We start from the raw sequence: 14,801 nt of genomic DNA, 5'->3' as shown, positions 1-14,801 counted from the left end.
TCAACGAGGAGGTGCCCTCGCCCTTGTCACTCCCCCTTTGGCGGTGACCCCAAATTATGGGATCTTGCACAGCCCTGAATGACCCAGTTTCAGCATGATGGAGCCCCTCCCATTGCATCTTTACCTCCTTCTAAAAGCAGGAAAAGGTGAGCACCCATCATGGAAATGCCCCATAAGGGTTGAAAGTGAGGTCTGTCAGTTCACATGGAAAGAAAAGCCTATTAGGGGAAATTCCCTGGGTCCAGTACACAGAAGTATCTTATGGCAGAGAAATCTTCCCCCAGTCGGTCCAATATAAATTGGGGTAGAAAGGTTTAGCACAAGGCGGCTAAAGGTTCTCCCAACAGATATCCTGTCTCCCAGGACTAGCGATGTCCATCGCTGGGAAATCCAGCCCTTTTGGGGTTGTCAGATTTCCACAGTGCCCCCCGACTCAGCTTATACTTGCAAGCTGAGCTGTGGTTTTCCCCAAAATCTGGGAACTTTTTCCATTAAAAAAAATATGCATAAATAGAAATTTGCACAAACTGAACCTGCAATTTGTGTAATTTGCACGAACTACAGCCATAATTTGCGCAATTACACATATTACAGTCAAAATTTGCACAAAATAGGCAAACTGCAGCTGTAATTTGTGCAAATTTCTATTTACACAATTTCCCAGCACACAGGAAATGAGCCAAAGTCCTGGGGGCCAAGCTGATAAAAACTCAACGAGCTCTACCCACCAGATGGATTCCTCTGACATCCCTACCGAGGACTCACCCACAGCCTGCGGAGCCAAGATCTGGGTGAAGCCAGCTGAAAAAGTGATGAGCACAACAGGGTAGGTGACCCAGGCCATGTATTGCAGGAAGATATTAGCATCCAGCCCACCGTACATCCACTTCTGGGCTGCACAGAGACACAAAACAAGAGAAAGAAAGAGACAGCATGCATATAGGTATGCAAGAGAGACATTCTCGCTGGGCAGCTACTCATCATGGCTTCTGCTATCCAGGCCCAAGGATCCAAGCAGTGCAAATTGGGTTAAGGTCTTATCAAAATGTGCTCTGAACAAAATTCTCCTCCATCCCTACCATCTGCCTGGGATGCTCCCCCACCCAGGACACCCCCAGAAGAAGCCATTTCCCTTTTCCTTCAACTCCTTCCCACAAACCCACCAGCCCCGTGGTCTTCTGAATCTAGCTTCCCCACCCAGCTTACAAACGGGAGTGCTAACCTTCCCCTACACTCCACCACCTACACCCACCACCTTCCTTACCTTGCAGGCAGGTGGCTATGGCAAAGTCCATGGCCCAGCTCACCAGGGCCATGAGTAGTCCCAACAGGATGAGGAAGATCCAGTCCTCGCCCACCTTGGAGATGAGGAACTTTTGGCATCGCACAGTACAGACTGCGGGAAGAGAGAGAAAGGCGCACGCTAGGGATGGAGAGCAAGGGCCAGACAGACATGCACATATACGTTGTGCATCAGTGCAGGAGGCGAGAGCTGTGGAGAAGGAGGAAACTACGATTCTGCAAGGCTATGGAAACAATTCTTCATAGGAAATTGGAGGGCCCGGAAGTGGCAGGAGACAGACATGCCAGAGGCTAGAGGGACGTCTGAGCAGGCCTTCTCCGACACACAAAGAGACTCTGCCTCTCTTTCTCCCGGGCCTCCGTTTTCAAGCTTCCACCACTTCAAGTGCTGGATTTCTCTTGCAATTGGACCACCACCTTGGGCACTGCAACTGCAACAGAAGCCCAGAGAGCTTCAGCTATGGGGCAGTATAGAAATGTAATAATAATAATTAAAAAAAAGGGTGCTCCACTGTGGTTGCACATTCTGCCTCTTTTACAGCAGCTGTGCCAGCTTCCAGTTTGTTTCCAAACAGAACTCAAAGTTCTGGTTATGGCCTTTTAAACCTTAAATCAGGGGTATATGGGCCTTGGGGTCAAATTTTGCCCCCTGGGGTTCCCCAGAGTGCCCTACCCCTCTCCCCTGGCCCCACCCCCTCTCCCCTGACCACCCATCACTTTTGTGGTTTTGTGGCTTTTGTGCAGTTTTCTCCCCCATTCTAAAAGGTTGAAATGCCCCTCCTAAGGCTTAGTTACGGGCAGTAATTGCATTAAGCTAAAATATACAGGTCTTTTTAGGATTTTTGGCCCCACCCCTTTTCCCTCCAGTTCCGTCCACCCCTGGAATGCAGCACCCAAGAGCTTCTCGAAAATGCCATTCGGCCCTCAGGCAGAAAGAGGATCAACATTCCCGGCCCTGAACAGTTTGAGCCAGGTTCACCTGACGGACTGTCTCCTCCAGTCCGAGCCTCCCTACTCCATAGGGACTAGATGGGCTGCTCCTCTCCTCTCCGTCTTGTGTGGGTGCTGGAGAGAGGACCGGCTCGGAGGCCAGAGCGGGCCTTTTCTCAGGCTGCACTCAGGTTGTGGAACTCCCGGCCTCGGAAGGCTCCTTCCGCCCCCCCCTCGCTTGACCTTTCGTCTGCTGAAGGCATTTTTCAAAATTCCAACGGCCTTTTGGCCTTCCAGGCTGAGGCATTTTAATGTCATTTTAGTGGAGTGATCTCTGCAGGGTGTTTGCTGGTTGGTTTGTTTAACCTGCAGCATTTGCCTTTGCTTTATCAGTGTGTTGCCTTACTGATTTTAGGGATTTCTGTTGCAACTGGAATTTCTGGTACACCACTTTGTGCACTGCAGTTGACACATATGAGTGGGATATAAATATGTACACCCCAGTAAGCATGGCAGCTGCCATGCCCCTATTTCCATTTTACAGAGGGCAAACCAAGCAAATACTCCACCCAACGCCACATACAGCTCCACGTCAGAAGACTTACTAGCCTTCTTTCCAAGCCTTTACCCACCTGAATATCCACTGGATCACACTGCCTCCATGAGGCCTCCGATACTTGCCCATCAGGTATCCCCTGCACCCACTGCCCCAAACAGGGCAAGGGCAGCCCCAGAGTTAACAAGTAATGCTGAGCTCCCAAATTCCAGGCCATCAGTTTGGGTTGAAGAGTGCATGCGATACAGACATGTAGGGAAATTCCTTGTATAAGGCCACATCAGAAGCAGTGACCAACAACCATTCTGGAACATGTATGGACGGCAGGGACCCACAGCTGGCTGGGGATGATAGGAGTTGTGGTGCAACACGTCTGGAGGGCACCAGGCCAGAAAAGGCCAGCATACAGCATGTGTAAGCACAGTGTTCACTTACACCGTGTGTAAGCTGGGAGTCTGTAGGGTTGTAGATTGTGGGAGAGGGCCTTCTCAGTGGTAGCCCCCCATTATGGAAAGATCTCCCCGATGAGGCCCGCCTGGCACCAACATTTTTATCTTTTCGGTGCCAGGTTAAAACTGCCCTCTTCTCTTAGGCATCTGGCAGCATATAATGAGTTTTTATTGTCTTTGGCTGATGGTTTAAAAATTGTTTTTAGATATGTGTTGTCTACGTCTGTGCTATCTGTTTATATGTTTTTATGTAAATTATTTTTGTACTTTGTATAATGTATTTGAATGGTTTTTAATTTTTGCAAACTGCCCAAAGAGCTTCAGGTATGGGGCGGTATAGAAATATAATAAACAAAATGAATAAATGAGTGGATTGCTGTGCAAAGTCACACAACACCAAAGACAGCTCTCTTTCTGTTTTCTTTTAAATCACCAATTACTTTCAGGGGCGGTGGGACGGGGGCAGGAAGGATATCACTGATTTATTTAATTTTTAAAAATATTTTTAGAAGATTCTGTGAAACAAGATTGCTTTGACCGGGGAAACAGTATCTATTCAGAACGAAGAAGGAACAGTTGCCTGGGCAGGGACGGTAAAGTCGACAGCCCGTGCAGCACAAACCATGAATGAGCCTGAATGAGGAGCTGCGTTTTCAAGCCAAATATAAGCTTTGGGTGAGTCTGAACAATCCTTCTGAATGAGAGGGAAACTCGCGTGGGCCAAATGAAAGGCAAGGCTCCATGACAGCGATTTGGAATTCTACACAGAAACCAGTTACATAACCAGACAAACATGCGCCCCTTAATTATGCAACCTTGCTTGCATAAGGGGTTTAGCTGAGAAGTTACTTTTAGATTTAGTCACAACACTGTTTCCTCCAGGACTGTTTATAATTCACATACATGTGGATCGGTAGCGCCCCCCCCCCCCCCCGCGGAGAGTTTACCACCCTGCCCCAGATTCAGCGACACGCAACGGGTTCCCCCTTTTGCTATGTTATAGGAAATAAGGAGGTGGGCTCTGAAATGTTAAGAAAGTGCTTTAAAAATCGTTTGTTCAAGACAACACAAACTGTAGTTGTAAGACTGACAAAATCTCGGCTCACCTACGCTAATCAGAACAGCTCCTCGCCACAGCCATAGTAAAACGGCTCTTGATTATAAACTTCTTTGACATTCCACCCCTCTTTCTTTCTTTTCCTTTCCTGTTCTCTGGTAGAATCATAGAGATTGAAGGGGATTTGTGGGCCCCATAGTCCAATATTCTCTCCCACCCCCACTTGACGAAAGAAAGCTAGAGCTAAAGTATCCCCCAACTGAATGCCTTCTCCCATATGAGCCTGCCCAGGGTTTTATGATCTTTGTGGAAGCTTCTTTTCTTGGTCCTACCACCATAAGAGACACATCTGGTGGGGACACGAGACTGGGCCTTCTTGGTGGCTGCTCCGAGGCTCTGGAACTCCCTGCAAAGCGGGGGCTAGGTTGGTCCCCTGTCTGTTGTCCTTTCATGGGAAGGCAAAGGCATTTTTATTCAGGCAGGTTTTTGGCATATCTATCCAGTGGAGGCTGGTGGCTCCGATGTCAGTGCAAAAGCACACTGGATCGCTCCTTTAGAGTTCTTACTGGATCTGACTGAAACCTGGAGAGGATCCACTGCCCCACTGACATTGGAGCCACCAGCCTCTACTCTCTCTCTCTCTCTCTCTCTCTCTCTATCTGATTTCTAGACCACCTTCCAGGGTGGAACCAATATATAAGCTGGTCTGTTGCTGATGGGGTTTTTAATTGGTTGGATACTGCTTATTTTATTTATCATTGCGTTTTTAATTGTGGTTTTAATTTATTTGTTCTCATGTTACGTTTTAATCCATATTTTGCTTTTAATCGGGATCTTATCATTAGCCGCCTTGAGCACCATTGTTTGGTGTAAAGTCGGGATATCAATTAAATAAATAAACTAACCAATGGCTGCCCAACCTCTGCTTAAAAGACTCCTGCAAAGGGCAGCTTCCCACTATCCCCCCCGCCCCCCGCCCAATCCCAGCAACTGGTTCCACTGTCAAAATGCTCTTACTGCTTGACATTTCTGCTAAAGTTCAACCGAAATCCACCCCCCTGTAACTTACAGGTTAGATCCCTTCTGTGCAGCAGCTCTTTGGGTATCTGAAGCATGCTATCGACACTGTTCCCCCCCGCCCCCTGGTCCAGTCTTCTCCAGGATAAACATGCCCAGTTCCCTCAACCTTTCCCCGTAGGACTTGTTTTCCATACTGCTGACCATCTTTGTTACCCTCCTCTGAACCTTGTCCAGATCCTTCTTAAAGTGTGGTGCCCAGAACTGGACATACAACTCCAGATGAGATCTGACTAGTGCAAAACAAAGCAGTAAAATAAAAAAAAAGCAGAGCCCCTGTGCTGCAGTTCCCAAACCATCGTTTGCTGCAAAGCCAGTACACATTTTAAGCAGTAACAGAGAATGGGTCCAGGTTTGAGGGGGCCCTGGGCAAAGTGCCCCCAGGCAGTGTCCCTCTTCCATCAATGGGCCCTGGCAGGTTACGAGATGGCAGTGGCCAGGGGTGGGGGGATAGCTTTTTAATGTCCTACAATGCCTTGTGGTAATGCTACATCAGGGCCATTGTGGGAAATGTAAATGGCGGCTAGGCCTAGTGGCCCAGTGCTGCTTGGGAGTGGTAGGATGGGGAAGAAAAAATGTGAAGGTGGTCCAGGGCAGGAGTTAGTGGTGGGTCCTGCCAGAGAGCTGGACCCCCGGCAACTGCCCAAGGACACCCAGTACTGATGCGAGTCCTTTTCCTGGCCATCTCAACATGGGACAGACAGCTTCACACTTCCACTCCACGACTGTGAAACTCAACGGGTAGAGATTTTTGCTTTCTTGCGCCCGTGCTTAACCTACTTCAACAAGGTTGTTGGAAAGATAAGGGAAATAACTACAAAGAACCTCTGTACAGTCAGTGCCAATATTCATGGCTAGGACTGTCCTGCACTCCCACCCCCACCTCCAACTTTATCTAAGGATAAAGGAACAGATTGTTTCTCAGTCCATTGTTCAAATTCTGCTGCTCTCAAATCAACTGGGTCATGGAGAGGAGAGGAATGGTTACTGAGAAAGCTGTGAAACCAGAGAAGTGCCTAGCCTTCCTCAAGCTGGCACCCTCAAGATGTGTCGGACTACGATCCCCATCATTCCCAGCCAGCCATGGGAGGGTGGGGCCTGTAGCCCAACACATCAGGAGGGTGCCAGCGTGGACTTAATGTGATGTATTATTGCTAGCTTGTTTGTATGTCTAATGCAACCAAAACAGCTTAGAGAAAAAAAAAAAAAAGTGGCCACAGCAGATGAACTCGCTTAAGTCAGTAAAAGCCGCCCCTCGGCCACCCCCACCCCCAAACTGGGCTCCCAAGGAAAGTGTTAGGCCAAGGAGCATCCCCAAGCATGCTGCATATCCAAACTCAGGCCGCTCTGGCCGATTGCAGCTTGGTCTTCCCCAGCCTACGTTTCAGGTTGCTCAGCCCCACCCATTTCTGAATGGCTCTTTGAAGGCCCTGATTTGTAACCTCTACCACCACCTTCCCAGGATCAGATGATGGAAACGAGAGGAAGAAGGACACTTCAGCCCACACCTCCGCATGACCTTCCAGGGTAATTTCATGTAGATACTGAAAAGCATGAGAGACAAGATGGAGCCTTGTGGCACGCACAGGACAAAGGTCATGGGTTGGGACTGCTTCACCTTCTGGAACGGCCTTCCAAGAATGGCTGATGCCACTGAAGAGCAGTGCCCAGTAACCCCATCCCTGCAAGGTGACCCAGGCAGGAGGGACGGTATTAAAAGCCACTGAGTGGTCCGGGAAAATCAACAGGGTTGCACTCTTGCGGTCCATCTCCTGGCGCAGTCATTTGTTCGGGCAACCAACGTGACTGCAGTTCTGAAACTAGGCTGGAAAACCCACCCCTACCCCCCAGATTGGAAAAGAGACTTATGCTGGTTTAACAATCATCCCCTCTTCCCAGGGAATCCTTGGATTTGTTGTTCGGTGATGGGCCTAGAGATCTCTCCTCGGGAAATTCGCACCATGTGTGAAAACAGCAGTGACCTTATGGGAGGAGGACTAGGGCTTGGAGTGGGAGAGGAAGAGAACACGAAACCTTTCTCTTCAGGATTATTGTACATTGGTAGGCATGGACTTTGAGCCCAGCTCACTAGAAGAGAGGCTAGGAAGGGCAGGGCGGGCAGCTTCTCTCCCATGGCCTTGCAGAAGAGAGCCCTTGGGGTTGGGACGATGGCTGGGGAACTGCCCCATAGTCAGAGAGGAGCTGAGGTCTCGGCACATTATTTGGAAGGATGCGCAGCAGGTGAAGGACAGTCGGGCCAAAGGAGCTCACTGGAATGGCAATGATGGGTGGGTTGCAGCCACCAGGAAGCAGTGTGAAGGCAGCTGAGGACTGAGTAGCAGTGGTGGAGTGGAGCCAGGGCTCACAGGGATGCCGCGCCTGCACAGTTCGATTACCAGGGATGCTGAAGGCATCTGCCACCCCTCTCCGCCTTCCCTGTTCCTCTGAGCGTAGCTGCAATCCTTACAGTACCTGGGGGGAAATGAATTTTCCAAGCAACGATACATTAGGGCTAGGGAAGCGGAGTGGGGTCAGAGAACATCAGAACGGCAGAAGAGCCCTGCTGGATCAGACCCAGGGTCCATCTAGTCCAGCATTCTGCTCACACTGTGGCCATCCAGATGTCCACGGGAAACCCACAAGCAGGACACGAGGGCAGCAGCAGCACCCCGCCACCCATGTTCCCCTGCCACTGGTGTATATAGGCATACTGCCTCTGGCACTGGAGGTAGCACATAGCCATTGGGACTAGTGGCCATTGATAGCCTTCTCCTCCTGGAATTTGTCTAACCCCCTTTGAAAGCCATCCAAATTGGCAGCCATCACTACATCTTGTAGAGGAAGGGGGCATGGCTATCTGGGGACCACGGAGGGCCAGATGAGGTCCTTGGCAGGGGGGTGAATTTGGCCCCCAGGCCCGGAGTCCACCACCCCTGCTTCAGTATGTGGAAGTATCAGGGAGGCTGAGGTTGGCTGGTCAAGCCGTTTGGTGCCGGTGTGCCTCCATTAGGGGCAGTTGATTGCACAGGGGGACGGTGTTACCAGAATAATAAAAACACGAATGGACATTGCCGCTGAGCTCTCAGACTGGATTTCTGAGGGGGTTTCCGGGCACAAGCTGGCTTGCGCACTTGACATTCGAACAGCTGAAGGGACAAGGCAAGAGCGCTCCCGCTTGCGCCAGAGCCCTCTGCCCGTGCCGCCTGGGGCTAGCGGAGAGGCCAGCCTCACGCTCCAGCCTTGGAAGGCAGGCCTGCAGCCTGCCCCATTGCTCTGTTAGCCACAGGCAGCCAACAGCTGAGCCCAGAGGGAGGCAGCAACGGATGGACACACGTGGAGCTAGGAAAACATGTTGTCAGGCTAGAGCAACACTCTTTGCGCATCGGTCAACAGACCGCGGCGACTCAAGTGGGTGGGAAGAGGGCGGCCACCCCCGGGGCCATGCAGGGACAGCCGAGTTCCGAGCAGCGCTGGCTCATGCTGCGGCCCCAGGGCGCTGGCGACATTTAACAGGGGAATTTGCCTCAAGAACAATGCAAGCCGTGATCTCGGCAGTTGCTAAGGGAACTATTTTAAGGCACCGGGAACAGCCAGATCCCGTGCATGATGACAGGAGATCTCTGGCCAGGATGTTGGGGCCCCCTCTGGAAGAAAAGAGGGGAAGGTTTGGGTTATTAAGGGGTCCCAGGATTTGGGGGTTGGAAGAAACTTTTTAAAAGTTGGTCCTTGTCCACTAGCCCCTTTTTTTAAAAAAACAAACAAACAACAATTGAGAGATAAAACCAAGGAGCTTCCTTTCAACCCATCCTTTTTGCTGCACCAGCGCAAATGTGCATAAAACAGATCATGTGATCCTGCCGTTCCTGGACAGTACCACTTCCGAACGCAAATCAGGCAGTCACTGATTTGAATCGCAGATCGAGGAACTGGCTAGGCTAAAATATAGGCACAAAGGGAAGGCGCTCCTCTGCTTCCATGTGCTCAGGGCACCCCATAGGGTTTATGGGGCCTGGGACAGATGTGATGGTGGAGGCAGCATCAGGTTCCCCACAAGGACCCATGAGTGTGGGAGGCTCCAGTGAGCATTGTGGCAGGGCCAGGACAGGGTCAACCGTGTGCACAGGAGCTGAGGCAGGGGGGCCCTTGCTCTACAGGAACCCAGGGCAAATTGCCCCACTTCCCATTCCCCCAGGGAGCCCGGCAGTTCCCTTTCTTTCTCCATCGCACAGCCTGGCCCTTGTACATACACCAGGTGTGAGCAACGTGCAGTGCATGGGCCGCATGTGGCCCCCCGGCCTCTATTGCAGCCAGAGCTGACGTCCAGGGTAGGCATCACTGGGCCCCTGCCAGAGGCGCATACCCTAGCAGGGGCCCACTGACAAGAGCCCCCTGGACTTGCTCCTCCTCTTCACCATTGCATCCTGCTTGTCCACCTGCCCCTCGCTCTGGCCCAGACAATTGTGGCAGGGGGAAGAAGGAGCAGTAGTTGCCACTGCCTCTGCTTGCTCTCTGCCTGTCAAGCAAGCAAGTGGTAGCAGTGATGGGAAGGAAAGGAGGAGGAAGAGTAATCACAGCTGATGAAAGTGGCAGTGAGAGGGTAGACTTATTGAGGGACGGGGCCCATTGGGGGTGACTTGCTCAAGGGACCTCCTCCAAAACCTGGAGCTGGCACTGACCTAGGCCCCCGCCACCCTTCCTGCCAGCCCTGCGTGCCGCTGAAATCAGCAGTGCAGTGCTGGCAAAAATAATTTAAAAATCAGTGGTTTTCCACCTAGTTTCCATGGCAAGCTGCGACAGAGGCTGCAAAGGGAGACATTTAGTTCAGAAACAAGCTAAATGTGTCCTTTTGAAGCCTCCATCATGGTTCCCTTCCAAATTTCAGTGGCAAACTGCCAATTTATATTGCTGCCACCAGACCCCAAAATTCAGGGGCATGGCGATGGCAGGAATGTGACCCATGCGGGCCTCGGGGGGGGGGGCTGGAAAGTAGCCCCCAGAACTCCCGAAGTTGCCCATCTCTGGCATACATACAGCCTCACACTCTTCCACTCAGGCACAAGTTCTTGCACACTGTGCCGATTCTATACACCTCCTGCAGTATCGTCAGTTACTTTTACATATGTGCCATTTTTGCACTCAGGACCTCAATCCCCGCGTAAGATTTCAATACAAGAAGTTCCCTGCTTGTGTACAGGGATGCATGCCCTTTGGAAGAATCTCTGTCATCCTCAGGAAGAAGAAGAAGAAGAAGAAGAAGAAAACCCTGCAAAGCCAGGTTGTCTAAAGTTTCTGTTTAAAAGGAAGGAAAACACCACAACAGTCCAAGAGCTGGCTGGGATTTGAACTCTGGCCCTCGGTACAAGTCTAAAGGCTGTTTCACATCTTATAAAACCCCTGCCTCGAAAGCACTTCCAGGGTGGCGCAATCATACAGAAAAGTGGACTTGAACCACCTCTCCAGGGCTCTGAAGCTCAGCACGCAGCCTTGTGAAAACCACTAATCCATTAGCCTAACCTACCTCGCAGGGCTGGTGTGAGATTGAAATAGACACCTCTCCCTCCTCCCCCACTCATCCCCATACACCACCCTGAGCTCCTACGAAAAAGCAGGTTATGAATGGGAGAAATGGGGGGGGGGATCATAAACAAACAAATGTCAAAATGTGTATGCGTGTTAAGTAAGCCAGTAAAAACCCCACATGGGACAGTTTGGATGGCTTTAAAGGGGGGTTAGACAAATTCCTGGAGGAGACGGCTATCAGTGGCTGCTAGCCCTGATGGCTACATGCTACCTCCAGTATCAGCAGCAGTATGCCTGTGTACACCAGCGACTGGGGAACATGGGTGGGAGGGTGCTGTTGGTCTGATCCAGCAGGGCTCTTCTGATGTTCTTAATTTTCATATTGTATTTTATCATGTTGTATTTTATGGTTTTAATTGTTGTGAGCTGCGCAGAGAGCTGTAGCTATTAGGAAGTTTAGAAATGTGATAGATGGATGGATGGATGGACAGACAGATCAATCAAAGGAGGGATACGCACAGCCTTCTTTCCAAGAACACTCCCCTCATGGACAAACCAGAGCATCTGAAGCCTCTGGCGACTTTGAGGGGGAGCATCGGACTGAGGAGATATTGCGGAAGCTCCCTGACCTTGTGTTCCTCCGAATGCCCAATAAAGAGCAGTGCGAAACTTTATCTCCCGCTGGCTCGGAGTGCTTGCATGCCTGGTTTATGCCAAGGATTCAGCCAGAGGCCCTGGGCTGGTCAGGCTGAGGTCATGAATACTCTGCCTATTGTTAGAGGTGGCTGGGAGCGCTCTCTGCGAAAGACAGAGGCAGACAGCGAAAGAGAGAGGTGCAGCGGGATGGGAAGAAGAAGGAGTCAAGAGGAGCAGCAGGCAAGAGAGGTCGGGAAAGGAACAGGAGGGGCCGAACGGGCAAGGGCTCCTGCGCAAGGAAAGCCAAATGGGGCGCCCAAGTGCAACACTGTGGCAGTGAAAGCAGCACAGCGCATAAGAGGGGTTCCACCAGAGAGGGCTGGACAGGCCACAGGCCTGTGGGATCTACTTCAGTTTGTTATTGGAACCGGTGGAGGTTGGTGGCTCCAATGCCAGAGAGTGAATCACAGAATCATAGGGGTGGAAGGGGCCTACAAGACCATCGAGTCTTGGTGGGATCTACTGTGGGATCTACGTCAGGATCTTGGTGGGATCCTGTGGGATCTACTTCAGGATCTGTGGAATCTACTTCAGGATCTTGGTGGGATCCCGTGGGATCTACTTCAGTTTGTTATTGGAACCGGTGGAGGTTGGTGGCTCCAATGCCAGAGAGTGAATCACAGAATCATAGGGGTGGAAGGGGCCTACAAGACCATCGAGTCTTGGTGGGATCTACTGTGGGATCTACGTCAGGATCTTGGTGGGATCCTGTGGGATCTACTTCAGGATCTGTGGAATCTACTTCAGGATCTTGGTGGGATCCCGTGGGATCTACTTCAGTTTGTTATTGGAACCGGTGGAGGTTGGTGGCTCCAATGCCAGAGAGTGAATCACAGAATCATAGGGGTGGAAGGGGCTTACAAGACCATCGAGTCTTGGTGGGATCTACTGTGGGATCTACGTCAGGATCTTGGTGGGATCCTGTGGGATCTACTTCAGGATCTGTGGAATCTACTTCAGGATCTTGGTGGGATCCCGTGGGATCTACTTCAGTTTGTTATTGGAACCGGTGGAGGTTGGTGGCTCCAATGCCAGAGAGTGAATCACAGAATCATAGGGGTGGAAGGGGCCTACAAGACCATCGAGTCTTGGTGGGATCTACTGTGGGATCTACGTCAGGATCTTGGTGGGATCCTGTGGGATCTACTTCAGGATCTGTGGAATCTACTTCAGGATCTTGGTGGGATCCCGTGGGATCTACTTCAGTTTGTTATTGGAACCGGTGGAGGTTGGTGGCTCCAATGCCAGAGAGTGAATCACAGAATCATAGGGGTGGAAGGGGCCTACAAGACCATCGAGTCTTGGTGGGATCTACTGTGGGATCTACGTCAGGATCTTGGTGGGATCCTGTGGGATCTACTTCAGGATCTGTGGAATCTACTTCAGGATCTTGGTGGGATCCCGTGGGATCTACTTCAGTTTGTTATTGGAACCGGTGGAGGTTGGTGGCTCCAATGCCAGAGAGTGAATCACAGAATCATAGGGGTGGAAGGGGCTTACAAGACCATCGAGTCTTGGTGGGATCTACTGTGGGATCTACGTCAGGATCTTGGTGGGATCCTGTGGGATCTACTTCAGGATCTGTGGAATCTACTTCAGGATCTTGGTGGGATCCCGTGGGATCTACTTCAGTTTGTTATTGGAACCGGTGGAGGTTGGTGGCTCCAATGCCAGAGAGTGAATCACAGAATCATAGGGGTGGAAGGGGCCTACAAGACCATTGAGTCTTGGTGGGATCTACTGTGGGATCTACGTCAGGATCTTGGTGGGATCCTGTGGGATCTACTTCAGGATCTGTGGAATCTACTTCAGGATCTTGGTGGGATCCCGTGGGATCTACTTCAGTTTGTTATTGGAACCGGTGGAGGTTGGTGGCTCCAATGCCAGAGAGTGAATCACAGAATCATAGGGGTGGAAGGGGCCTACAAGACCATCGAGTCTTGGTGGGATCTACTGTGGGATCTACATCAGGATCTTGGTGGGATCCTGTGGGATCTACTTCAGGATCTGTGGAATCTACTTCAGGATCTTGGTGGGATCCCGTGGGATCTACTTCAGTTTGTTATTGGAACCGGTGGAGGTTGGTGGCTCCAATGCCAGAGAGTGAATCACAGAATCATAGGGGTGGAAGGGGCCTACAAGACCATCGAGTCTTGGTGGGATCTACTGTGGGATCTACGTCAGGATCTTGGTGGGATCCTGTGGGATCTACTTCAGGATCTGTGGAATCTACTTCAGGATCTTGGTGGGATCCCGTGGGATCTACTTCAGTTTGTTATTGGAACCGGTGGAGGTTGGTGGCTCCAATGCCAGAGAGTGAATCACAGAATCATAGGGGTGGAAGGGGCCTACAAGACCATCGAGTCTTGGTGGGATCTACTGTGGGATCTACATCAGGATCTTGGTGGGATCCTGTGGGATCTACTTCAGGATCTGTGGAATCTACTTCAGGATCTTGGTGGGATCCCGTGGGATCTACTTCAGTTTGTTATTGGAACCGGTGGAGGTTGGTGGCTCCAATGCCAGAGAGTGAATCACAGAATCATAGGGGTGGAAGGGGCCTACAAGACCATCGAGTCTTGGTGGGATCTACTGTGGGATCTACGTCAGGATCTTGGTGGGATCCTGTGGGATCTACTTCAGGATCTGTGGAATCTACTTCAGGATCTTGGTGGGATCCCGTGGGATCTACTTCAGTTTGTTATTGGAACCGGTGGAGGTTGGTGGCTCCAATGCCAGAGAGTGAATCACAGAATCATAGGGGTGGAAGGGGCCTACAAGACCATCGAGTCTTGGTGGGATCTACTGTGGGATCTACGTCAGGATCTTGGTGGGATCCTGTGGGATCTACTTCAGGATCTGTGGAATCTACTTCAGGATCTTGGTGGGATCCCGTGGGATCTACTTCAGTTTGTTATTGGAACCGGTGGAGGTTGGTGGCTCCAATGCCAGAGAGTGAATCACAGAATCATAGGGGTGGAAGGGGCCTACAAGACCATCGAGTCTTGGTGGGATCTACTGTGGGATCTACGTCAGGATCTTGGTGGGATCCTGTGGGATCTACTTCAGGATCTGTGGAATCTACTTCAGGATCTTGGTGGGATCCCGTGGGATCTACTTCAGTTTGTTATTGGAACCGGTGGAGGTTGGTAGCTCCAATGCCAGAGAGTGAATCACAGAATCATAGGGGTGGAAGGGGCCTACAAGACCATCG

The 14,801-nt window shown here is 51.0% G+C and overlaps 1 protein-coding gene across 2 annotated transcripts in view; it reads right to left on the bottom strand.

The window, feature by feature from the left end:
* The window catches only part of CLCN2 (chloride voltage-gated channel 2), a 91,848-nt gene that overhangs the window by 38,795 nt on the left and 38,252 nt on the right, over positions 1–14,801 (bottom strand). For both annotated transcript variants that reach the window (XM_084847635.1, XM_084847636.1), the window contains exons 3-4: positions 1,265–1,396; positions 766–894 (exon numbers count right to left, since the gene is read on the bottom strand). In XM_084847635.1, the coding sequence (XP_084703761.1) occupies positions 766–894; positions 1,265–1,396 (261 nt within the window). The remainder of the gene's footprint in view (positions 1–765; positions 895–1,264; positions 1,397–14,801) is intronic.

This window comes from Heloderma suspectum, chromosome 3 (genome assembly GCF_057233095.1).
Source record: "Heloderma suspectum isolate Gila_16-S chromosome 3, 16-S_ref, whole genome shotgun sequence".
NCBI classification, from domain to species: domain Eukaryota; kingdom Metazoa; phylum Chordata; class Lepidosauria; order Squamata; family Helodermatidae; genus Heloderma; species Heloderma suspectum.
Note: the sequence above shows the minus strand (reverse complement) of the source record. Positions and strands in the feature narration are given on the sequence as shown.